At 41.4% G+C, this 25951-nt stretch overlaps 5 protein-coding genes across 7 annotated transcripts; 4 read left to right on the forward strand and 1 right to left on the reverse strand.

The window, feature by feature from the left end:
* Nucleotides 1-2655: 2655 nt before the first annotated feature.
* Nucleotides 2656-24424, reverse strand: LOC108104504 (locomotion-related protein Hikaru genki). Of its 3 annotated transcripts, XR_001772302.2 has the most exons (10): nt 23987-24424; nt 9242-10354; nt 7276-7500; nt 6273-6370; nt 5653-5727; nt 4876-5212; nt 4324-4812; nt 3969-4151; nt 3315-3679; nt 2656-3256 (listed from the first exon to the last, which is right to left on the reverse strand). XR_001772302.2 is itself a non-coding variant. In XM_017210621.2 (9 exons), exons 1-9 carry the CDS (start codon nt 24114-24116, stop codon nt 3471-3473), a joined length of 2859 nt encoding a protein of 952 aa, XP_017066110.1. In that variant the 5' UTR covers nt 24117-24424; the 3' UTR covers nt 2656-3470. The 3 variants fall into 3 exon arrangements, 2 of the variants coding, with proteins under 2 accessions (XP_017066110.1, XP_017066111.1); XM_017210621.2 differs by having other exon boundaries at nt 2656-3679; XM_017210622.2 differs by lacking the exon at nt 5653-5727 and having other exon boundaries at nt 2656-3679.
* On the forward strand, nt 11800-14010 carry LOC108104506 (probable cytochrome P450 4p2). Its single transcript, XM_017210624.2, has 8 exons — nt 11800-12145; nt 12210-12410; nt 12462-12543; nt 12601-12701; nt 12761-13031; nt 13091-13311; nt 13365-13679; nt 13736-14010. The coding sequence occupies exons 1-8, from the start codon at nt 11944-11946 to the stop codon at nt 13900-13902; spliced, it is 1560 nt and encodes a 519-aa protein (XP_017066113.1). The 5' UTR covers nt 11800-11943; the 3' UTR covers nt 13903-14010.
* Nucleotides 14100-16600, forward strand: LOC108104505 (probable cytochrome P450 4p2). The gene is made up of 8 exons (XM_017210623.1): nt 14100-14608; nt 14688-14888; nt 14940-15021; nt 15092-15192; nt 15252-15522; nt 15582-15802; nt 15864-16178; nt 16235-16600. Exons 1-8 carry the CDS (start codon nt 14407-14409, stop codon nt 16399-16401), a joined length of 1560 nt encoding a protein of 519 aa, XP_017066112.1. The 5' UTR covers nt 14100-14406; the 3' UTR covers nt 16402-16600.
* On the forward strand, nt 16903-19545 carry LOC108104508 (cytochrome P450 4p1). Its single transcript, XM_017210625.2, has 8 exons — nt 16903-17116; nt 17766-17966; nt 18021-18102; nt 18162-18262; nt 18317-18587; nt 18644-18861; nt 18913-19227; nt 19286-19545. Exons 1-8 carry the CDS (start codon nt 16918-16920, stop codon nt 19444-19446), a joined length of 1548 nt encoding a protein of 515 aa, XP_017066114.1. The 5' UTR covers nt 16903-16917; the 3' UTR covers nt 19447-19545.
* Nucleotides 19772-21818, forward strand: LOC108104509 (probable cytochrome P450 4p3). Its single transcript, XM_017210626.2, has 8 exons — nt 19772-19991; nt 20073-20273; nt 20327-20408; nt 20458-20558; nt 20621-20891; nt 20948-21165; nt 21215-21529; nt 21585-21818. Exons 1-8 carry the CDS (start codon nt 19793-19795, stop codon nt 21743-21745), a joined length of 1548 nt encoding a protein of 515 aa, XP_017066115.1. The 5' UTR covers nt 19772-19792; the 3' UTR covers nt 21746-21818.
* Nucleotides 24425-25951: the final 1527 nt, after the last annotated feature.

Genomic DNA, 25951 nt, shown 5'->3' on the forward strand with positions numbered 1-25951 from the left:
CTTTAATATTTTCGAGAGATGCAGCTCGGCGAAACTGTCGGCGTCAGGTGTAAAGTTTCAATTAGCGCCACAGTCATGACCAAGACCACAACTAGCAGCTAATTACGCGACTCGGATTAGTTTTTGCAGAAAGGTGGCTTAATGAGCGAACTACATTTTTGCGGTATTGGCTAGAGAGATTCCAGAGAAAAGTCTCTTTAAAAAATATGACTGATAAAATGCTAGAACTAGGGCATGTGTAGTTTCACTCGTTCTAAAGGAAATCCCTTTTAATGTTTAAGAATTAATTGGAAGTTGAAAGGGAAGGGGAGTCGGAAAAAATGTAAAAGGGGAGATAAAATGCTAATGACCTACATAGGTATATCTATAAATTATCTTAGTCGAGCAACTAAAGTAAGTATGTAGATAACCAAATTGGTTATATTTTATGTGAAGAACTGAATGGAAACAGAATGGAATTGTTACCTTTTTTTGTGTTAAGTTTTGTATATATTCTCAAAAACTACCCCAGTTAATATGCTAAAAAGATACCTTTTTTTTATAGCTTTCACACCTTGTTTTTAACCAATTTATTGCCTATCAATTCTTCAAATGATTGATGATAGCCTTCACTTCGCACTCAAAGAACCACATGGGACTAGGCTGAAACGGTGAAGTCCCCAACTAATCTAAATATTCTGATGAGTAACTATGCTTTGAAGCTCCACGCAAAAATCTTGTCATTTTCCCAATGGCATTCTTGGGTGCTGGAAATTTGTCAACTATGCGACCAACTTTAAAACCAGCGAATTGCCGAAATAAATGGCCGAGATGACTTTATGGCCAGCACTGCTGCACTTTGTCTCTAAACCAACGAGGAGCTGAAAACACTGGATCTGGCACAGGGGGAAAAAGGGAGCGAACCGAGGGAGTTCAAGTGTAGTTAGCCTCGGGGCTTTGGTATGCATTTAACATCCAGACCAGGACACGACTGGGGGGCAGGCCAAAAGTCCGGGGCAAGCTCGTTTTTTATGACTGACCTACAGAGAAAGAAAAGTTATTAAAGGTAAATGCCTTAAAAAAGAAGTTGATAACTCGCTTTTTCATAAGCACACATTTATATAATACTTAATGATATATTCATAGAAAGAATATTTAAATCTTTTATTTTTTTTAAACAATTTTAATATTTTTTCTCATGTGTAGAAATAGGGCGTGTGGGTGAGGATTGCGTTTTGGGTTCAAAGTGCGGGGACACCGCTTTTGAGCTACGTGACATGCATAGTTCATCGCTTTGGCCCGAGAGCACGGATGGAAAATATTGCAGTTGTGATATGTTTGAGCTCACTCGGATGTCCGGATGCGATGGCTTTTGCTTCGCTGCAACGCAACTCCGAGAGAGGTGCTAATGAAAATGGTTCAACTTTCAGGACAAATCGGAAATGGATATGCATCCCATGGTTGCTCAACCCCACATCCGCGTATGGCTAATTGCATGTTCCTTAATTAACCCAAAACACAATTGGTCTATAACATGATGCTTTTACCTTTAAATTTAACCCAACTCAAAATTCAGTTTAAGTTAAATGCGAGTTTTATGTCGTGCCCAAGAGCAGAGGGAGTCTGTTGTATTAATTTTTGAGAGTGGCAAACAAGCAAAACCAATTTGCGCCAAAAGTACAGAGTAACAGGAGCAGTTAATTTTAATTACGCACATAGCAGTATACAAGTTGCTGCTGCTGTGACAACGGGGCGTCTCAATTTGGACACCTTTCCCCTGAGAGAAGCACCAAACCACATAGCACACACACGCTCACCCACATCCTCATCTACATTCACATTCACGTCCACATTCACATCCAAATTGCCATTAAATGAGCGGAGGCGTGGTTGAGAATAAACGACAATGGCGTTTCTGCGGCCATGTGTGGAAAATGAGCTGGCGGCGGGAAATGAAGCCTCAATCGTTTCGAGGTGCAAAGCAACAAAACAAATTAATTTTCCAGGTGCACATTGCGGGCTCTGGGTTCCAAACTCGATGCCATACACGCGCATATGAACGGGAAACCTTGGGGGAAGATTACCAACTAAATTTCCACGCCCCTCTCAACTTTTAAATGAATTTCACTTCCGCTTTGCACCTTGCCATCCAGCTGAATGGAAAAGGTAAAATGCACAGCGGGAAAATTTTGTTTGCTTGTTGAATTTTAAATATGAATCCCTCTTTTAAGTTTGAACAAAATGTAAAAAATAATAAGAAAAATATGTTTAATCCTTAATAAATCGTTAAAGTTAATGAAAAAATTGCTTATTTTTGACCAGTTTTCAGCTTACATGGCTAAGCTTGAAGGTAAATCTTTCTGTAATACTTTACTTTCTTTGCCATCCAATTATTTCCAGTGCAGCACACATTTATGAAGTAACTGTTTGCTTTTGTAACTGCTGTAGATATAGCTACTGTGGATGTTGCCGCTGTAGATGTTGCTGCTGTGCGAGTATATGTTGCTGCCGGGTATGTTGCTCCTGTGCTCGCATTAGCAGCTGGCTTAGGCGAAAGAGAAACACGTGCATATGGATTTCCTTGGCACACTTTCGCGCTGAGCTTACGGATATATTACTTCTTCAGTGAAGTCCCAGAGCCAAGAGCCAAGAGGCAAGACAGTTAAAGACTGAGGATTGCATTTTACACAATATTCGTATTTTATTTTAAAACGTTCTTTTCTTTACACAAAGATTGCAGCTGCTTACAATACACTATGCAATACCTATGCTCATGGAATCATTTAAGGATATGACTTTCAAGGGCTCCCTATGGCGGAGGCTTTACTTTGCTTGGCATTTCTTAGCTCCTAACTAATCAACACTCATCCAACAACTTCGGCTGCAATCCCTCCCTTTTTCTATCAGTGTAATACATTTTGTTTTTATGGTGGAATAGAATTGTTAATCTGTATACATATATATATATTATATATACTCGCACTGTGGGTAAGTTTTGTGTTTGTTTTTCGTTTAAACATTTACATTTATGTAACTTTGAGTTGCAACCAGAATACGTAATACATAAATACCTGTACGCAGCTGTTGATTATATATATCTCATTAAATAGTTAGTGTAAGTACAAGGATTCTTCGTAATGAAAATGCAAGCGCAAAGTTTATTCAATCTGAAGAACGTATATCTGTAGAGTGTGCCTGATCAACTTGATCTATTTAGAGTACATAGGTTTGAAAAGCGTTCGAAAGTAGAGAGTTCTTTTGGAAAATTCGTGGGCCACTAAAAGATATTGATTTGAATTGAACCTATCTGATAAAATATCTATTAATTTTGATACCTCTCACTAAGTTAATCTAAATATCACTCGGTTTCGATCTGTATTCGGAATTACAGCATCCGCTCAGATGGAGGATCCGTAATGCTGACTTGGCGGCGAATCCTTGGCTTCGGGTTTCTTTTTTGGAGGGGGCTCTCATTTTCGTGATTCTGGAGGTTACACCTCTTCGTAGCTTTTGCACTTGGGCATCGGACCGGACCACCGGCCATCCGGTTCACATTTCGGCCGTTCGGGCGGACCCTCGTAACTCTGGACAAATCCGGGACGGCACTGGACACTCAGGTAATCTCCGGCATCGTAGTTAAACTTGAGCGGAGCTATCAGGCCGTTCGGCGGATCGCCGGGATAGGGGCACTGCGATTTGCCTGAGATCGTGGATGGTCAGTGGGCATGTCATGCGTGTATCAGGTTGTAATCAGGTTTCAGGTATCAGGTATGTTAATGATGATTCGTGATCGGTATCGAAATCGGTCGTTTGTTCAGCGGAAATACAACACAAGAGTCATTAATTGGGTTGGTCTGTGAGCGGGCCCACGAGGAGGAGGAGGATCGGTGGAGCGGTGGAGCGGTGCGCCGGCAATCTCTCGCAGCGCACGCATATACATATACGTGTCTATGTCAGTGAGTGTGTGAGTGAGTAGCGAGTCTACTTACAAAATGGCGGCGAGTGCGACCACTGTCCGTTCTCCGTGCAGATGATGCTCGACTCGCCCACCAGGCTGTGCCCATCGTTGCAGCTGAACGTTACCAGAGCGCCCACGGTGAGGCGCCTCTGGCTCAGACTGGTGCCCCCGATGCGTCCATTTAGCGGCGCCACTGGCATCACGCACTGAATGACTGTGAAGGGGTATCGATCGATGGATGGGGTGCACCAGTAATAGAGGGGAGTTCAAAAGTTAGTAAAAGATTATTAATTTGGAAAAAATCTAAATCTGTGGATATCCAAAAACTCAAAGGGTAGTTAACTTAAAGGTCACCGTAATTCTCATGACAATCCCCAATAGCTCACCTTTGCAACGCGGAACGGGGCCACTCCAGACGCCCGACGGCTCACAGTCCAGCTGCGCCGGTCCGGTCAGCTTGAAGCCCCACTGGCATTTGAACACCGCCCGCCCCCATGCCGAGGTGTTCAGCTCGATCAGGCTGAGATGGGGGTCGTCCAGCTCCAGGCGCGGACACTGGATGGCATGGCAGGTTGGCGTCGGCGATGACCAATTGCCGGAGGCCAAACAGGTGGCGTTCCAGGCGCCGTCCAGCCGGAAGCCCTCGGGGCACTCGTAGTGCGCCCGCTGGCCCAGCTTGTTGCCCTCGAGGCGCAGCTTGAGCGGCGCCAGCGGCTCTGTCAGCTGCGGACACGTCGAAGTGGCCACCACGACGGCAATACTGTTGGTTAGACCGCGAGGCGACGTGCAAGTAAAGGTTCCAGAGTCATTGTTCTCGATGTTCTTGATGCTCAGCCGATAGCGAACGGCCTTCTCCTCCTGAGCCGGGGACCATCCTGGGAATCACAGACTTGTATCTAATAGCTGTGCTATAAAAGATCAAGAGATGACCCACTCACCTGTAGAATACTGCATATACCAGCTGGTCCAGCTCCATTCCGGTGTACCCCTAACCCTCGGATACATGCAGTCCATGAGCACGGTGCTGTGGGGTGGAACGGCCATAACTCCCGAGGGTTCGAAAGAGTGGGAGCCATTAAAGATCTTGATACGGATCGAGGGAGCACTATCTTCCGAGTAGTTGGTCAAGACGGTGGTGGGCACACAGCTGGGCATGCGCGGTGCCCACAAGCCATTGGAGCAGAGGACCCTCGACTCCCCGAGGAGCTTGTAGATGCCCAGTTCCTGGCAGCGAGCCTGCAGAGAATGTCCATGCGGCAGATCCCATCCCACATTCTGAGGCAAGGGGCAAATCGCAAGCAAGCAGTGAGGTAAAAGCGAAAGGGTGCAGATAGTTTTTTGTTTATTTTTTTTTATTGGGAGAGAAAAATAAAGCAAATAGAGAAGAAAAAGAGAGAGAGAGAAAGTGGAGAAAGTTATCAAAAAATCAGATGCTCCCGCGTTTTGGGAAATTGGCGCTGGTTGCTCTTGGGTGCAGTTCATCGCGTTCGGCAATCTCCGTGTGCGAGTATCAGAGTGTATCTTGTATCTTGTGATTTGTATCTTTCAAGTTGTAATTTGTATCTTTTATCTGGCATTCACTCCCTGTTGTTGGGTGTTTGGTTGGGATGGTATTCTGTGTGTTTTACTATGTTTGTGTTTTTGGTTTTTGGTGCTTTTTGGTTGTGGATATCTTGTGGGTGCAATTCTACACAACAGCTACAACGACGACTCACAATTTCTGTATTTGAGAGAAGTGTCGATTTGGATAAGCGCGTTTTACGCCAGCCGCGATTTGGTGGGATCGGTGTCTGCAAGAGAGAGAATCAGAGAGTACCAAAAAAACACACATACTGTAGAGAATCGTTTTCGTTTTCGTTTTTTTTTTTTTTTTTTTTTTTTTTTTTTTTGGCCCGATTTTGCTCGAGCTTCGGCATGCAGATGGCTTGATCGCTGGATTTTTTTTTTAATTTGAGATATTTGCGAGATTGATTTTTGGTGATTGGAGATTTTTATATTTTATCAGGCTGAGATGAGGATAGAGCGATAGAGACAGGTGCGAGTAGACAGAGACAGGCAGAGGCGCAGGCAGGCAGAGAGAGAGAGAGAGAGCTAGAGTAGATCGAAGCTGAGATCCCCTCGCAAAAGCAATCGTGACATTGACATGGTCGCAGGAAATCTCCGGAAATCTATAAGACTTATATGCATGTACGAGTAGTTCTGGGTGTACCGGTGTGCGTGTGCTTTGCATGTATATGTTAGTGTTGTTGTGCTGTGGTGGATCTGGTGGTGGTGGTGGTGGTGGTGCGGCAGCCAGCTGACCCGACGACGGGTACGTCGACCTCTAACCACTTACCACTGAAATGTTGCGGTAGCTGAGCAGCAAGTGCGACGGTATCCGGTTCACATGGCAACTTTTGTATAGCGGCTGAAACTTGACATTCCCATTACTGTCTGTGGGATGCGATATATATATAGAATCGGTGCAAGAAGAAGAAATATCATACCAAAGGTTACTTTTACGTCTCTTAAAACCAAATATGATGGAGTGTGGTTATTAAGATTTGAATTTATAATCTAGATCATCTTTTATCTTGCATTTTGTATTCGTAAAGTTTTTCTTAACGGAAAACAACTTGAGATTATTATCGTTCTGATTAGGTAATACATATTAAAACAATAGGTTTAAAAATAAATGTGTAATGTGAAATTATTAGGCCGAAAAAAGTGCATGTTTAAGTACAATTGTGATTTCGAATAATATTTATAAAATTACAATCTTATTATCTGTTGTTATAATCCAAAAAACCCACCAGCGGTTGTAAAATAATAAGTGATACACCAAAAAGAATTCCACTTAAATCATAAAAATGGGTAGAAAAGTATATAAACTGATTATTAATTCTTTCTTTTCAATTGCAAACACAAGATAGTATATTATTTATTACTTCAATGAAAGGCAATCCAATTGATAAACCGACTCTTTTAATTAAAACTTTAAAATGAATGGAATTAAGATACATCATACACTTGTCGCTGTGTACTTTTAGTTGGCGAGAATATTAATTGGGTTAAAATGAAACAACAATCTGATTGTGAGCTGCATTCGCTTGTGTACTGATTGTGTTGTCTTTATTTGCGCACGTAAATAAATGAATTCGCAACTGTTTGTGTGGCTTAAGTGTAACTGTAATTGGAGCTATGTATCTGCAACTGCAACTAAGTATCTTTGTATATGTGTGTGTGTGTATGTGTCTGTGTTTGTATACTGCAATACTATAATATTTAATGGTGCACTGTTGTTGTGGGCGTGTGAGGTGGTGGTAAGTAGAGGTGGCAGGTGGTGATAGCTCACTTACCCTCCTCGTTGGTGGCGCACAACGGACCCACCCACTTGCCCTTGACACATCGGATCTTGCATAGCCGCCGATCACCCATGGGTCCGATCTCGCCCGGAAACCGAATCTCGGACACCTCAGTGAACTGCTGCAGGATGTCGACCTCTTCGTCCTCTTCCTCATCCTCGTCGAATTCCTGATCATCCGGATGGACGGGCGTGTAGCCAGCCTCCTCGTCGTAGATACCTAGATTTTCGAAGCGGGACGAGAAGAGCAGAAGGTGTGGGCGTCGTGAGATGGGCAATGTACCATGCCAAGAAACAGGGGATTGGGTAGATAGACGTTCAGAGGGGGGATAGAGCAAATAGAGCAAGCATCTAATGAGCCGTCGAACGGCATGCGAATGAAATGAAAATGAAGATGAAGATGTAGATGAAGATGTTAATGAAGTGCCGCTGGACGATGAGCGATCTTCTTAATGCCCATGCACAGGTTGACCCCAAAAGACTCAACTCTCGAAAGTGCCAAAGAAAATCCTTGAGTTCGCCTCTTGGGCACACACATTAAGCCACGTTGAAGCCATGGAGTAGCCATCGAGAAACCACGAGACGTGCGAAAAGTGCTGCCAGCTGAAAACTTCAATGGGCTGCTCCAAGTGCTTAGATATGCATTAAAAGAAAACCAGAAGGCTGGCGAAGTGGCCACTTAACAGGATACAACTTCATTTCCCAGAAAAACCCCCTCAAAAGGCAGCACAAAAAATAAGGGAGATGTGAAAAGGCAGAGATAACACCAAAGATAATATTATGCTGGCTAATAGAAAATAGGGAAAAAAAAAGTATGGAGGGAACTAAAAAAAAGAAGCAGTAAAGGAGTCGGAGACGGAGATGGAGACGGATACGGACAAAAGGCTGTGTAGAAGCACCGGTCTCGCAACCCAAGGCAAACAAAAGGAGCCAAAACGGAAAATCATTCCGGCCAGAACAAAGGGCCAACCGGCAACGGACAACTCTCAACTCTGAACTCTAACCACGACAAAGATATGGACTAGCAAATAAACCATGACCACGCAGCACCGATGGCGAAAATGGGGTAATGAAAAGCCGTCAGAGAGGGTGAAAAGGCTATTACAAGGTGGTGGTGGGACAGGTTGTACAGGTGGCACCGGGTGCAGGTGTGAATTTGCTGGGGGATGAGCTATGAGCTGGCTGGGATGCGATGGTATGCGATACGATGGCTGTGGCTTTGGCTGTGACTGCGATTAGCTTTTACGAGTATGTTCGGTGTGTGTCCTCTGCTCTCAACTTCCGTTAATGTTCGGGTGTATTGGGTGTTTCGGGTGTATTTTGGGTGTTCGTGTGTGTACTCATGTGTGCTTCTGTTGGTTGAAATGCCCTTGCAAAAGCGGTTTCAATATTCGCCGTTAGACATTGTCAAAATGTTGTTACATTATAAAGCTTGAAAGCATGATGAAGCGCTGAAATAACTAGCCAGCCAGCCGGTCTTTTTGGGGAGTTTAAGTTGGCATGGGGGTTCACTTTTTACTGGCTCACTGGTCGTATACTTATTTTAAGGGACCATCGAGGGAAGTCACTAGGCGTATACTTGATTTTAGACTAGGAGTGATATTACTCAACTTTACCAACAGGATAATCTCAGAATATTTCTAACATTATTTTAATCAAATTTGTGAGAAAATTTGTTCAACTTTTATAAGTTGAATATTTTTAAGATTAAATCAAAACGCCTCGGAGCCAAAACGGACTTCTTAGAATTACTGTCACTTCGCGACCTATGGATAACCTTTGCAAGGGCACTTTCAGAGACGGACATACCGCCCTTTCACAGTGGGATTTGTGTGCGATCGGGCAGCGCGACACGGACGGACAGACAGACAACGAGACAGCGACAGCGACGGCAAATTCATCAAAGGCATTGGGCACTGTGGCATTGCCAGTGTCTGGCCGCCGTGCGGGCGCACACTTACCCTTGTCCTTGCGACTGGTGGTCTTGGAGCTGGAGTCGCCACCACCCTTCGGACGGCTCAGTGCACCCGTGGTCTTGCCGGACTTGCGCTTAACACGTTGCCACAACAGGGCCACTCGTGCACTGCTCGACTGATTTCCATATTGTTGGAGATCCTCCTCTTCTGGCTGGGGTTCCGGATCCGGCCCGATTCCGGACTCCGGTGGCAGCTGGCCGAGATCGCCCTTGGATTCGGTGCTGCGCCGTTGACGCCAACGCGGGCTCCGGTCACGCTGGTCGAGCTCTGCAGCGTGACTGTCCCCGCGTCGGCGGTGATGACCAATGGATTCTGGATGGTTTAGTTCCTGCTCTTCCTTTGGCCCTTCTTCAAGGACCTTCTTCTTGTTCTGTTCCTGTTTAAGGAGCTTTTTCTCATTCTTTAGGGATTCCTCCTCCTTCGGTACCTTCTTCTTGGGCTTCTTCTTAAGGAGCTTGGTGCACTTTTCCTTGTCTCCCTCAGCCAGGCATTTGTTAAGTCTGGCCTTCATCTTAAGCTTGTGTAGTTTCGATTTCAATTCTCGATTAGGTTCACGACTCTTTAGGATGTCAGCTATATGAACATAATAAACATCTCCCTCGGCGGCCAGTTTACTCCCAGCCCATCGATCTGTCTCCGGTGAGGCTTCTGTATCATGGAGGATGGCATGGCGCTTATATCGACTGCCACGTCCCCTGCCCGTCTGTCCATTTTCATTTTCAATTCGCCGGCGACGTCCGGAACCAGCACGTCGACGTTTTCCCTGTTTTCGATTAGCATTCAAACGCTTATCCTCCGGATCACCATGATGATCATCATCCTCATCACCGAGATCATCGTCACCAACCAAACTGGCAGCCGCATCGCCAACATGCAAATGGTCATCGCCCAGGTCGAGGGAATACGGATTAATTACGGCCGCATGATTCTCGTTTGGATGACGCGGCACCGAGTCCACGAACTCCACGTCCGCTGTGGTGAAGTCCTCGGGCAGGTAGACCTGCGTGGTCTCGAATTTGGCCAGCGGCTGCTCCGTCGTTGCTTCCGGCTTGACAATCGTGAAGCGCACATCCGGTGCCCGACAGCCCGGTGAGGCATCTGTGGATGGATAATGGAAAATGGGAAATAAGAACACTTGGAAAAAAATCAGTTATCATTTAAGGAGATTCAGTTAATAATTTCAGTTTATTAAACTAATTAACTATCTCCGATTTAAATATTGTTATGAAAAAGATTATATAAAATCATTTTTCCGTATATATATAATATAGAGTCGACGGCCACCGCCGTTATTAATAGTACTATCGCATGTTTAGCTTAATTAGTAAACTATTTAATTACCAGAAAAATAAAGTTGTTAGCCAACAAATACAATTAATAAAATTTCAAAATATATATCCAACTATATATCTGAATTAAATCATGAAAACTAATAGCAAACTTTGGTTATCGATTCTTTGGCTCAGTGATGGGTTACCAAAACTTATTCCCTCAAGATTTTGGCTTGAGTAGAGGTAATGCAATTTCCAGACTGGCAGGAACTCTTGCCATAAATATTTCATATGTGATCTAATTTAATAACTTGGCCTGGCTGGCTGGTAAGAACTTTCCACTTGACGTCGCCAGACTTTGAGTGCCATCGAAATTGCAAATTTCCAATATGCATTTGGCATGCAGGCAAGTAATCAGGGGGTGGGAATTGCGTGGCAAGCAAGCAGGAAGGTCGTGGCTCAAACGCACAGTTCAAGTTTCAATTTTACATGAGAGGTTGAAGGCAAGGAGCAACTCGAGCAGAAACAGAGTCAGACTCTTGGAATCAGAATCAGAACCAGGATTTCAGGGGCCTCAGTTGCAGCAGTGGAGGGCAAAAGTCGTGGCAACATTTTCCACCATTTCCATCTCTAGTCAGCTTTCCGTAATCGCCAAAGGCAGTATTAAAGTTTTCCCCAGCTCTACAGCTCTCCCGCTTTTCGCTTTTTCCGTTTTCTTCCGTAAAGTGTCATGTACTTTGTCAGAAAGTAGGTCGTTTGATATATACTATGTAGGACAGGGAAATGGAATCACTGAATTCTTTGTAATTGATGAAATGCAATCGCCAATTAGCTGTTGATGCAAATGCAACGGAATAGCAAAGGAAGAATATGCCATGACCATCGGGCATTGGCACTTAGTTAATTGAAATTGAGTAAAAGATACATTTATTTGTTAGCTAAATGAAAGAGAGAGAGAGAGATTATCAAAAGAACACTTTTTGAAACTAACACTAAACTAACTTCAAGTTTTGAAAGGGTCTACCTCTTAGTAACAAGCGACATATACTGATTACCAGAAATAATTTACCCGCCAATAACCCAAATGCACTTTTATTACTACAATTACTTAGTTGATCTTATCTAACTAAATAGACGGACAAATAGCCAAACGAAAGACAGAAGAATACCTTTGTGATACCCTTTCAATTTAAGCGATTACAATTAATTTGATATATCGATAAAAGCGCGCGTAGTGAAGTCGATGTGAACTTCCAACCAGCTGAGCGAGTGAGCATGTATGAATTGCGCTGGGCATTGTTTATGGCCTAAAGCGAAACCGGTCGATAGTACATTAAAAGCTCTTGGGCACGAGAGATAAAAACCGAAAATCAAAACAGTGCTCAGAGTGAGGCCCAACGATCCAGGTCGACCACGATGATTTGGCTTTTATTCGTTTCGTTTGCCATCAGCGTGCTCGTTCACTGGCTCTATAAGGTAAACAAAGATTACTGCATCCTGGCTTTCTTCGCCCGGAGAGTTCGAACTAAGGATGGAAGTCCCGTGGAGAGTGTAGTACCCATACCCAAGGGCGCCACTTTATTCGCTAACTGCTTTGATATGTATGGAAAAAACCCAGGTGAGAAAATAGTGAACTTTCTCATCAAGTAGCTTATCATGTCATTCTCTGTTTTGATTTTTAGTTGAAGTTTTTAGCTACTCTCGGAAGTTAGCTAAGAGTTTCAGTAATAGCTATGTTGCTTATAGCTTTGGATTACCCAATTTTCACGTTACCGATGCCCATAATGCAGGGAATGTACTTAGCGATCCGAAACTGATTACCAAGAGTTTTACTTACAAGTTTCTACAACCATTAATAAGGACTGGAGTGTTGACATCGACAGGTTGGACTTTTACCTTTATAGGAAAGCATGGTTTAACTTCATATATTACAGAAAACAAATGGCACACTCGGCGGAATATGCTTGCTAGGACTTTCCACATCGATATATTAAACCAGTTCCAACAGATATTTATGTAAGTGCTGATAATGCGATTGTTGATTATTAATTTTAACTCTTTTACCATTACAAGTGCGGAGAGTTTAAAGTTCATTCACCAATTCAAAGACCAAAATGAGTGCATTGTGTCTCTGAGAGACGACATAGCCAGATTCACCTTGAACAGTATATGTGGTAATTCAAAAAATATAATAATAACTGATTTTTTGAGTAATATCTCTATTTTTTAATAGAAACTGCCATGGGGGTTAAGCTAGACGAAATGGCTGAGAAGGGCGATTGCTACAGGGAAAACTTCCAAAAAATGAATGAAGGATTTATTAGGCGATTAAGCAATCCCTTTTATTGGTACGATTGCGTATACAACCTATTTATAGCCCACGAAAATGCCCCAATTCAGAAAGCGATTCACGATTTTTCCACCGAAATAATCGCCAAACGAAGAGTTCTTTTAGAAGAAGAGCTGGACTATAGGCGTGCTACACAAACGGCAGATGATGATATGTGAGTTTGATCTAAAGTTATCTACCGCTACAGATTAACTCCTTTCTTGTCTAAAACAGATGCGTTGCCAGGAACAAACCTTTTGCCATGCTGGACACTTTGATATGCGCGGAGAAAGATGGACTCATCGACAATATTGGCATTTGTGAGGAGGTGGACACTCTGATGGCTGAAGGTTATCATACAACTTATGTTGGTCTCGTCTTTGGCCTTTTGAATATGTCACTTTATGCTGAAGAACAGGAACACTGCTATCAAGAGATTGAGGCCCACATAAGTGGTAAGGATCATCAGAATATTCTTTAATCTTTTCTAATTACTCTTCCATTTCAGACGACCTCAGCAACCTGAATATCTGTCAATTAAATAAACTGCGGCACTTGGACTACTTTTTAAAGGAGACCATGCGCCTTTATCCCTCCCTTCCCATGATTGGTCGTCAGACAATACAGGAAACTGAGCTAGCCAATGGTTTGATATTGCCTAAGGGTACTCAGGTTAATATACATGTCATAGACATTCACCGAAATGAAAAGTACTGGGACTCTCCTAAAGAATTTCGTCCAGAAAGATTTCTGCCTGAGAACTGCCAGAAACGGCATCCATACGCCTTCATTCCATTCAGTGCTGGGCAAAGAAACTGCATAGGTAAGGGAAAATGTCTTGGAAATTTCGCATTTTCATGTTATTTATCACCCAAATAGGTCAGAAGTATGCCATGCAGCAGATGAAAACCCTAATAGCTGTCGTTCTCAAGCATTTCAAGATCTTGCCACTTACTGAGGCCAAGTCCATTGTCTTCCAATCGGCAGCAACTTTAAGCTTCAAAAACCAAATACAAGTCAAGCTAGTAAGACGGAAGTGTGAATAATGGTTATAAATATAAGGAAACTACTATAAATAGAAGCACTGTGTTAATTCGGTTTAAGTAGTTTACTCATGCTTAATTGCAACTCATTAAAATAAGAAGATAAAAATACACTTCGGAGAAATGATTGATTGGTTCCCAAAAACCATATAAACCGATAGCCATTGGAATCTCAAGCATTAAAGCTTAACTAGAGTTATAATAAAATTGAAGTTAAGTCATTAAATAAACATTAACTTAAGCGATAACTTAGTAACTAAACTAACCTATCGATTAAAACTAGTCGCTCACATTAAAAACTCATTGGGTTACCGTGACCTGATAAGGCAATCAGCTGAGCGAACGAACATACAAACATAAATAAATATATGTTTATAGATCCGAATCTAATCTGTTCTGGTCGGGTGTTGTTTTGTGTTGTTGATAATAAAAAGCTCGCGCGAGAGCTAAAAAACCGAAAATCCAAACAGTTCTGAGAGTGAAGCCCGCCGATCCAGTTCGCCAGCGATGATTTGTCTTTTATGGCTCTCCGTCGCCTTAAGCGTGCTTCTCCATTGGATCTATAAGGTAAACAAAGATTACTGCATCTTGGCCGGTTTTGCCAGGAGAGTTAGGACCAAGGATGGCAAGCCCCTGAAGAGCAGAGTAACCATTATCGATGGTTTAACAATTTTTGGGAACTGCTTAGATCTTTATGGAAAAGACGCTGGTGAGTAATTGGTAAACCGTGACTTCAGGTTTCTTATCTTCATATACCGCCTCTTTCCCTGTTTTAATGGATTCATTAGGCGAAGTGTTTAATTACTTAAGACAGTTGGCGAAGAAAACTGGCAATAGTTATCTTCAATATGCCATGGGCTTTTCAAGTTACAACGTTGTTGATGCCCATAATGCAGCCAATATACTGAACCATCCAAATCTGATAACCAAGAGTGCTATATATAATTTTCTTCATCCATTTTTGAGGACTGGCGTTCTAACGGCAACAGGTGAGATTTGAAATTATGCCATTCAGTTTTGTCTACTATTTTGTATTTCAGAAAAGAAATGGCATAAAAGACGAGGTATGCTTACTAGGACCTTCCATGTGGATATATTGAATCAGTTCCAAGAGATCTTTATGTTAGTTTTTTCCTAATCTATATATAAAAACCTGTATACCACTCTCCATTATATATTTTACTCTTTTTAGAGCGGAGAGCTTAAAATTCATTCATCAGTTCGATGGTCAAAATGAGTGTGCAGTCTCTCTGAAAGACCGGATATCCAGATTTACTCTGAACAGCATTTGTGGTACTTATAATATTTATTATTTAAGATGATTAGCTAACAATTAGAGATTTCCCAAATAGAAACTGCCATGGGTGTTAGGCTAGATGAAATGGCTGAGGAGGGCGATCGTTACAGAGAGAGCTTCCACCGAATCGACGAAGGTTTTACTAGGCGTTTAAGTAATCCTCTCTATTGGGATGATTTCGTTTACAATCTGTTTGCTGCCCGGGAAAACGCCTTAGCTATTAAGGTAGTTCACGCGTTTTCCAGTGAGATTATCGCCAAACGCAGAGTTCTCTTGGAAGAAGAGCTTGATTATAGGCGAGCCACTCAGACGGCTGACGATGATATGTGAGTCTATGTCGAAATAACTTAAGCTCATTGATTAACTTGTTTCTTTTGTAAAACAGATGCGGAGCTCGGAATAAGCCTTTTGCCATGCTGGACACTTTGATTTGTGCTGAGAAAGATGGACTCATCGACCATATTGGCATTTGCGAGGAGGTGGACACTCTGATGGCCGAAGGTTACGATGTTACCTGCGTTGGTCTGGTCTTTGGTCTGAGGAATATGTCCCTTTATGCTGAACATCAGGAACGCTGTTATCAGGAGATTCAAGAGCATATTGCAGGTAACATCCATAAGTGATAAAATCTAAAAATATATATAGCCTAATATCTAAACCTCTTCAGACGACTTGAGCAACCTGAACATAAGCCAACTGAATAAACTTAGTCACCTAAACAACTTCCTTAAGGAAACTTTGCGACTGTATCCTCCTATTCCCATTATGGGTCGTCAGACTATACAGGAAACCGAGTTGGATAATGGTTTAATCCTGCCAAAGCGTTCTCAGGTTAATATACATGTCTTTGACATACATCGCAATCCAAAGTATTGGGACTCTCCCGAAGAGTTCCGACCAGAAAGATTCCTGCCAGAGAACTGCCAGAAACGGCATCCATACGCCTTCATTCCATTCAGTGCTGGACAAAGAAACTGCATAGGTAAGTAAAAATGTCTAGCAAATTTCCTATTTTCATTCAATCGTTTGACCACACAGGTCAGAAGTATGCCATGCAGCAGATGAAAACCCTGATAGTGGTCATTCTCAAGCATTTCAAGATTCTGCCAGATATCGATCCGCAATCCATTGTCTTTCAAATGGGTATAACCTTGCGCTTCAAAAATAATATAAAAGTCAAGCTTGTAAGGCGGAACTGCGTCTAGTGTTCATTGATTTTAGGTTATTCCATTAACATATATGCATACTCACTAAGTGCCAATTAGTTTTAAGTACTTTGCTAATCATCAATGACTAATTGACCCTGACTTTGTAATGGCCAAGAAATTTTATAAGCTAGATTTTGTATTTCGATTTAAAACAAGTCCAATCTTTATAATAAATGTAGCAGAAAATATGTCAATGAAAAAATTAAATATGTACTATTATTAACCGGTTTATGTATGGACAAGCAAAACGTTGTTCTAAGCTGCTACTTGAGTTATCAATCCAAACATCATATTAATGATAGGTGCACACGACCACAAATCGGGTCTAGCGGAGCGTAAATATATCACTATAATATATATATATATATAGTTGCAATCTAATCATTTTTGGTTGTTTATATATGTGTTATTGTTGCCTATGAAACCGGCTGAGAGTAAAAGCTACCCCCATGTTTGAGAATGTTCGGTGTGATCAGTTTGTTGGGAGAATTCCGTGGGAAAGGTTGTGCAACGATGATAATCTTATGGCTAGTGATTGGGATCAGTGCTCTGGTGCACTGGCTTTTTAAAATCAACAAGGATTACCACATTCTAGCCTTCTTCTCCAGAAGAGTTACTGCGAAAGATGGCAAGCTTGTGGAAAGCATCGCACCCACGCCCAAGGGTAGAACCATATTCGCCAATACCTTCGACTTGTACGGCAGAGATCACGGTGAGTAAATGCTGAACTTTGACTCTAATTTCATATATCAGGGGCAGTAATCATTACAAGCCTCATTCATAAAAATTGAACTGTAATCATCACGAATGATTTTCGTTGATTTTTGCTTAGTAAGAATGATTAATCAAAAAAAACAAATATCACACGAAGAACGATTTTCAATCTGTTTTAAAGAAATGTTTGAGCAGCGAAATGTTAGATAGCTAGAACATATCAATAAACAAAAACGAAAGTTATGTCCAACCAAGAAGGTATAAGTTAGGTATTTTTCTTATCGCAATCAGTCTGTAAAAGAAATTTCTTATTTAACGAGTCATCATTCCTCAGCATAATATGAAAAAAACAAAAAGTTTATAGCTTAATTATTATTACTTAGCAGTATCTTAGTAGGTCTTATAAAAAAGATTATATTCTGAGAAACTCGATAACAATTTTAAACAATTATTTTCAAGAAAATGGAAAACCAATAATATTTAATAAGTTATTATCAGGGCGAATTTTGAAAGATTATCTAAGTGATAACCGAGTGGTTAATTTCTCTATTAAGTGCAAGATTATAAAAATCCATATATGGATTATTTTTAAAGTAGATTATATACTCGTACCTACCTAATTTTAATTACTTTTAAAAAATATTTAGCTGGTGTTTTTGATCACTCCCGTGAACGTGCAAAACAAATGGGTACCAGCTACATTGAATATGCAATGGGAACGGCCATTTACAATGTAATTGATGCCGATAGCGCGGAAAATGTACTGAATCATCCCAATCTGATAACCAAGGGACTTGTCTACAAGTTCCTGCATCCATTTCTTAGGACTGGGTTATTGACATCGACTGGTGAGTTCTAAATTGGTTTCCTAACTTGGTTTTCCTAAATATCTTAAATTGCAGGGAAAAAATGGCATGCCCGTAGGAAGACGCTTACTCCTACGTTCCACTTTAATATTTTAAATCAATTCCAGGAGATCTTCAAGTAAGTTTACTTGATATAATATTATATTTCAAAATTACTATTAAAATTATGGTTCTCAGAACGGAAAGTTTTAAGTTTCTCCAACAATTCGAGGGTCAAGATGACATAACCATAACATTACACGATGTCATTCCAAGATTTACTCTGAACAGTATTTGTGGTGAGTTTAAATTACTCAGAAATTATTATGATTATTAATATCCTATATCTACAGAGACCGCCATGGGCGTAAAGCTGGATGAGATGGCCGAGAAGGGCGATCGCTACCGGGAAAACTTCAGTCAGATTGAAGAATGTTTCATTCGCCGTTTAAGTAACCCACTTCTGTGGGGCGATACTGTCTTTAACTTGTTTGCAGCCAAAGATTACGCCGCTGCCCTCGATGTGGTGCACAGTTTTTCCAGTGAGATTATAGCTAAGAGGAGAGTTTTGCTGAAGGATGAGTTAGACAACAGAAGCGCCAACCAGTCCGCCGATGATGAAATGTAAGAGCATTACCTGAGTTAGCTTTAAGAAGTATTTACACCTCTCATTACTATAGATTCAACACCAAGAAGCGTTTTGCCATGCTGGATACTTTAATTCATGCCGAGAAAGATGGCCTTATCGACCACATTGGTATTTGTGAGGAAGTGGACACTCTCATGTTCGAGGGTTATGATACCACCTCAATTGGTCTAATCTTTGGTTTGATGAATATGTCTTTGAATGCTGACAAACAAGAACTGTGCTTTAAGGAAATCCAAGAGCACATTGATGGTAAGTTAAGTTAAGAACAAAATCATCTTTAAACCATTTAAATACTTTTAGATGACCTATCCAACTTGGATGTAAGTCAATTGAACAAGCTCAAGTACCTGGAGTACTTTATGAAGGAAACCATGCGACTGTTTCCCTCAGTTCCCATTATGGGTCGTGAAGCAGTTCAGGAAACGGAACTGGCCAATGGTCTCATCTTGCCAAAGGGTTCTCAGATAACCATTCATGTTTTTGACATCCACCGTAACACCAAGTACTGGGATTCCCCTGAAGAGTTCCGTCCGGAGAGATTCCTACCCGAAAATGTACAAAACCGTCACACCTACGCCTATGTTCCATTCAGTGCTGGTCAAAGAAATTGCATTGGTAAGTGAAATTATCTTAAACTTTAGTCATATAACATTAATAAACAATCTTTTCGTAGGTCAAAAGTATGCCATGCAGGAGATGAAAACCCTAATGGTGGCTCTTCTCAAGCAATTCAAGATTTTGCCAGCTATCGATCCCAAAAAGATCATTTTCCACACGGGAATAACTCTGCGAACTCAAAACAAGATCAGAGTAAAGCTTGTGCGAAGGAAATAAAGTTAGCTATTTAAGAAGTTTATATATCTAATAGATATATACTACCATGTTTTGTATATAATGACAAAAAATTAAACAATAAAAATCATTAAATTCGAAAATAAACGCTTTTTAATTGTAGAACAAAAACTTTTCCAGTGCTTCTAATTAAACAACAAAGCCGAGACCCTATAATTTGTTTGTGAACTCAAACAAATATTCACACATACAACAATACATATATATATGCAAATAACAATCTAATCTGTTTCTGCTTTTATACCGCTAATTTTGTATATAAAACCGGATGATGGTGCTTCCAGTGATCAGTTTGGTGAGATAGATCCGTGGGTGCGGTTGTTCAAAAATGATAATCTTGTTGCTCATCGGAGCATTGGGTTTACTGATACCATGGATATATAAGCTTAATAAAGACTACTGCATTCTTGCGTTCTTTGCCAAAAGAGTTCGAACGAAGGATGGAATGCCTTTGGAAATGGTAGCTCCCTTGGTCAAGGGTAGCACCATATTTGGCAACAGCTTTGACTTGTACGGCGTAGATCACTGTAAGTTATTAAGAAGCTTTATATTCTCTAAGCTTATCTATGCTCTATGGCTCTGTCTCTCTTTATTCTAATTTCTAACAGCTGGTGTTTTTGATCACTCTCGTGATTGTGCTAAGAAAATGGGTAAGAGCTACTTTGAGTATGTGATGGGAACAGCCATTTACAATGTTATCGACGCGGTTAATGCGGAACATGTACTTAATGATCCGAATCTTATAAACAAGGCAATTGTTTACAATTTTCTGCAGCCATTTCTGAGAACTGGTTTGTTGACATCCACAGGTGAGTTTTGAGTTTTGTTTGCTTTTTATTTTCTATTAACTTATGGATTTTAGGCAAGAAATGGCATGCACGTCGGAAGATGCTGACTCCCACCTTTCATTTCAATATTTTGAATCAGTTTCAGGAGGTCTTCAAGTGAGTTAAGAAAACTTGTTTAATGCATATTAAGAATTTATTTGTACAGAACGGAGAGTCTGAAGTTCCTACAGCAATTCAAGGGTCAAGATGAGACAACAATCTCGTTGAATGATGTTATACCCAGATTCACTTTGAACAGTATTTGTGGTGGGTTTGTAAAATTTCGAAAATTTTAACTTCCTTTCAATTTTATTATCAAACATCTGCAGAAACGGCCATGGGTGTTAAGCTGGATGAGTTGGCCGAGAAGGGCGATCGCTACCGGGAAAACTTTAGCGAGATTGAAAAATGTTTCATTCGTCGCGTAACTAACCCACTCTTGTGGGGAGAAACCCTGTTCAACATGTTTGCAGCCAAGGACTATGCTTCTGCCCTCGATGTGGTCCATGGATTTTCAAGTGAGATTATTGCTAAGAGGAGAGTTTTGCTGGAGGATGAGCTAGCCGACAAACAGGGCCCCCAAACAACGGATGATGATCTGTAAAAACATCACTTGAATGATTTTGAGAAAGTTATATATTCTTCTTTTCCTACAGCTTCACGACCAAAAAGCGGTTTGCCATGCTAGACACCTTAATTCACGCTGAAAAGGATGGTCTCATTGATCACATTGGGATTTGTGAGGAAGTGGACACTCTTATGTTTGAGGGTTATGACACCACCTCAATTGGCCTTACTTTTGGACTGATGAATATGTCCTTGTATCCTGATAAGCAGGAAATATGCTTTCAGGAGATCCAGGAGCACATAGATGGTAAGTTAGGAAAGTAATACAAACGTTTTTAAACCTTTTCTGTCTTCAGATGACTTGGACAACTTGAACATCAGTCAGTTAAATAAACTAAAGTACCTGGAAAACTTTGTTAAGGAGACTATGCGTCTATTTCCTTCTGTTCCCGGCATGGGCAGAGAAACTAATAGAGAAACGGAGCTGACGAATGGTCTGATCCTGCCAAAGGGTTCTCAAATTGTTGTACATGTTTTTGACATTCATCGCAATCCCGAATACTGGGATTCACCTGATGAGTTCCGTCCGGAGAGATTCTTTCCAGAGAATTCCCAAAACCGACACACCTACGCCTATATTCCTTTCAGTGCTGGCCAAAGAAATTGCATTGGTAAGTGATTTAAACTTATAATATATAATTGTTTGTTATCTTATTCTTCATTTAGGTCAAAAGTATGCCATGCAGGAGATGAAAACCCTACTGGTAGCAGTCCTGAAACAGTTTCAGGTCCTACCAGTTACTGATCCGAAGAGCATTGTCTTTCAAACTGGAATAACTCTGCGAACCCAGAACAAAATTCACGTGAAGCTCGTCAGAAGAAAGTGATTTAGCTTTAAAGGCAACTCTTTCAAGGAACTCTGTTAATCATAAAATGCAATGTACAGCGCTTTTATCCAAAGACTCCTTTCTATGCTTTAGTGTAAAAAAGTCTCTGTGACTGGCTTATGGCCGATAATCGTTGGCATCTCGACAGCTGCCGCCCTATAAATCATTCATGCACTGTCGGGCAAAGGCAGTTCCAGTTTCCTTTTATTCCTATACCTTCTACCAACTACCATTTTCCACACACAGCGGGAGATCTCTGTCATTTTCCTTTGCTTTAGTTTTGAGTGAGCCCAGGAAAAGTCAAGTAATCTGTGTCTCTGGGCTCACACATACTCACGTCTAGGAATGCAAATGCATAATGCGCTGGCGACTTTTTGTCATTTGGTTTCTTTTACTCGGCTTCTGTTCAGGATTCTTTCTGCTTTCCCACTCCTTTTTGCTTTAACTGCGATTTTGACAGTTCGTTACTCGGTTATACCATTTGCATGCATAATGCAGATTCAGCTTTGTTCTAAGCACATAAAATGTGGCAAAGAGACATGTGACCATGGGCTTGCAAAATGCACGAGTTGTGTGCACTCGGAGAAGTTTTTAAGCCTTTCTAAATCAATTCTAACTTTCTTTAGATGGCTCTTAATTGCTTAACAATACCTTTTCAAACTTTCTTTTATTATCAATATCAATGTGGTGTACCTCTCTTACGAAATATATCACCTGGTATCGTAGTTTTCCCAACTTAAATTGGTTTCTGTGAATCTATAGGGGATTCTCTCAAACGAACTATTGAATTGCCATATTTTTTATTGTGTGGCTGGCTGTGTGTGCCCTCTTGCAACATCATCATCCATCCTGGGGGCTCAGGATTTATGGGACAGGACATGGAAAATGGGTGAAACGGGAGCTCGGTTGGTCTGTCAGTTTTAGCTGCTACTTCGGTTATTGCATATTTCATCAGAGAAGCTCTCTGTGCCCGGGTTTCGTCGCCATAAGTCAACATTAAATGGATTCCATTTGTGAGTCATGTAAATTAAATTCCATTCGCTTTTATATGTGTTTGGATGTCTCGAAACTGAAACAGTCAGGCTTTGGTCCAAGGTTACCCCTATATATACTCGTATTTGGCACCCCTCACCTGACTGCCGAAAACTGCGCAACAAACGTGGAAGCTATAGACCAAAAAAAAAAAAAACAAAAAAATCAAAAAAAGAAGTCGCAATATCAGGCAGAAAAAGCAAACAAAAAAATTGCGCCGCACTTTTAGTTCTGTGAAGGCTAAAACCCCAAAAAGCTCAACAGCTGGTCCTGTCGATTTGGTAAAGGGAAATGAGAAGGCCACCGGAGGGATGGCCATGGCGGCAGAGTGAATTAATTACTTTATGCGCATCTGCGTGTCGTTGTCGGGCACTTTACACTTCCCCTATATCCTTTTGCCCCACATCCTGTCCAGCCTTTTTCCCCCCTAAATTCTTTCCTTTCGCAAAACTCACACATGACGCTATTAATTTCTATTACCAGCCTCAGACGGCCTGCCATAGTTCATTACGAGCTTTCGTGCAATTGCCTTTTGCTCGAGCTACCTTTCATTTGTTCTGTTTTTTACACTGAAAGAAAATTGAAAAATACAATTGGGAAAAGACAAGTAAAGCTGAATAAAGCATCTTCAAAACCATAAAGGCAATTTTCATAAATTATTACTTAGAATGGAAAGTTAAGGATATGTCCTTCTCATATAAAAAAACTAACTTGTATATAATTTTTTGATCAGGGATTTTCTCTCAGTGCATACGCTTTTCGCGCTGCCCTTGCTTGTTTGTTAACTCTGATTGGGATTAAGGTTGCCCATGGGTTCTCGGTTCGTTTTGATTGCCTTTGTGCCGCAGATGCCGTGAAATATTTCATTTGCTGCCAGTTATTTGCTTTTTCGCCCTGCAATTTCCCTGTTTCAAGTTTCATTTCTACTCCTGTTGTTTTTTTTTTGCCTTGCTTTTGCTTTTCTTTGGGATTTATTTTTTATTTGTTTCTCGGCTTGTGCGTGTGTGATAATCGCTACCTTAGAAGCATGAAGAAGGCATGGCAAGCCATTTAATAAAGTGCCTGGGCATCGAAGTAACCAAGAGTTTGAGCCTGTCATAATTTATTTACGATATTTTGGTTCATCCAGTCCGATTGAAGGTCAAACGGAAGGAAATGCACACACACACATACACACGTGTACCTTACAGGACAATTAAAACTACTCACCTGGCTCGGATGTGGTGCTGGTCTCTACGGGCTCCGTGTTGGCATTGCTTTTGTCCAAGACCAGCAGCAAAACGGTCAAGGATATTAGGGCCCAAAGCGGCTTATGGCGCATACGCTGCCTGCTCCACATGTCCAAGGATCAGATTGCAATTGCCAGAATTTTGGCTTTCTGTTTTTACAGTACTGAATATAACACCACTGCACTTCACGAGTTGGCTTTTAATGAAGCAAAAATAGAAATCCACTTGGCCAACTCACACAAGCACTGCTCACGTACACTCACACACCAAACAACTATATGCAACGTGTTCGTGCTTGTGTGTGTGTGTGTGTTTTTGGCTTTAAAGTTTCACTTTTATTTTCAGTCCTTTAACGTTTTTATCCTGTTTTCAAAGCTGAGAACCTCTCCTTTCGAGTGACGACAATCGAATGGCCCGAGTCCTGTGTGCCTCCGGCTTTTATACTGCTCGTTGGATTCTGCGCAGCTTCGGCTCCTCTTCGTTGAGTTGCATTCGGCTCTTGACGAAGGATCACACTCGACGATTACTCCGCCAAAGGATGTGTCACGTGCATTTTGCCGGCAAATCGTGTGTTTTTGTTTTGGTTTTGGCCCATGTTTTGCTTAGTTGCTGTTGCTGTTTTTCCTCTTTTCCGATTTTCCTCTCTTGCCGCTTTCGCTTTTTCGGTGTGTGCTGGTGTGCGTGCCCTTGTAACTCTCACGTAGCTTTCCTTTTTCCGCACACACACCCCATCCTTCCACGTGGCCATCCAGCTACAAATGAAGTTTTCCGCTTGCTTGCCACTTTGATTAAGTTACTTTCCAGTTTAAAACTAATTTAATTATACTTCCGTAATGCCGCTGAGATAAGTTTTTTTTACTTCGGCTGGGTATCAATCAGAGGAAATCGGTTAGGAAACTGATAGGAAAACTTAGTTGTGTTTTTCAATTGCCTAAAATCTGGTTATAGGTTTACACTTTGTAACAAATGTGTTTCTTTAGATATTTAAGTATTATAAGTTGACGAAAATACTATAAATGAGCTGGTGACTTCAATAACCAAATTAGAAAATTGGAGAAGACTTTATATTAGTAATATTAATATTATTATAAAATACCTTATTTTGTACAGTAACTGCAGGATCGAGTTAGACAAGTTTAACTGCGGACAAAGAGGACGGATAAATGGACTGCAATGGCCCCACCAGGATGACCATCATTCAGCCTTCTGCACCTGCTTTTGCCCAGAGAAGTATGCTATCAATTGTGCTGACGTCCGCTGTCTGCTGGCCTTTTCCTTTTGGCCAATAATCAAGCAGCAGTTGCGGTGATTTCAAAGCACTTGTGTTGCGGCTGGAGCTAAATGCCAACAGGCAACCAGGTTGCGGATACGACTTGGCCACTAATTACGCAAATGAATGCTCCAACAATGTTACCTCGTCCACGTCCTCATCCTGGTCATTGCTCCTCGTTCCCCTTGGCAAGATAAATGTCACTCCTTGGATGTACAAGCCGAGGCAAGACCTGGCCAAAAGCGTAACAATACCGTCTGGATATCTGTTGTCTGTCGCATTGAAATTTTGCTGAAATGCGAAATGCGAAACGCGCTCAACTCCAGTCGAGTGGAAAATGAATGTTTGTGTGCTGCATTCTCCCTGCTCAGCTGGAAATCCAATTGTGCAGCAGCATTATCTTTTGTGTATAATTTCAGACCACTGGACCCCAAACCCCTCCTGGCCCTCAAACCAAAAAGTTTGGAATGCAATCAGGCTGAAAATTTATACGTTTAGCATGTTTATCCTGCCTTCGGCAACAACGGCCTTTACAGCAAAATTCAATTTGCTGCCTGTGCAACCGCAGGCTGAAATTACATCTCTGGTATTTCGATTCGTTACGTTACTGACAAGCCGAAGGCTAATAACTGATGCTTTGCCTGGGCGCAAATGAAAATACATACGAGTTAGTGC

This window comes from Drosophila eugracilis, unplaced genomic scaffold, assembly GCF_018153835.1.
Source record: "Drosophila eugracilis isolate 14026-0451.02 unplaced genomic scaffold, ASM1815383v1 contig_1765, whole genome shotgun sequence".
NCBI classification, from domain to species: Eukaryota; Metazoa; Arthropoda; class Insecta; order Diptera; family Drosophilidae; genus Drosophila; species Drosophila eugracilis.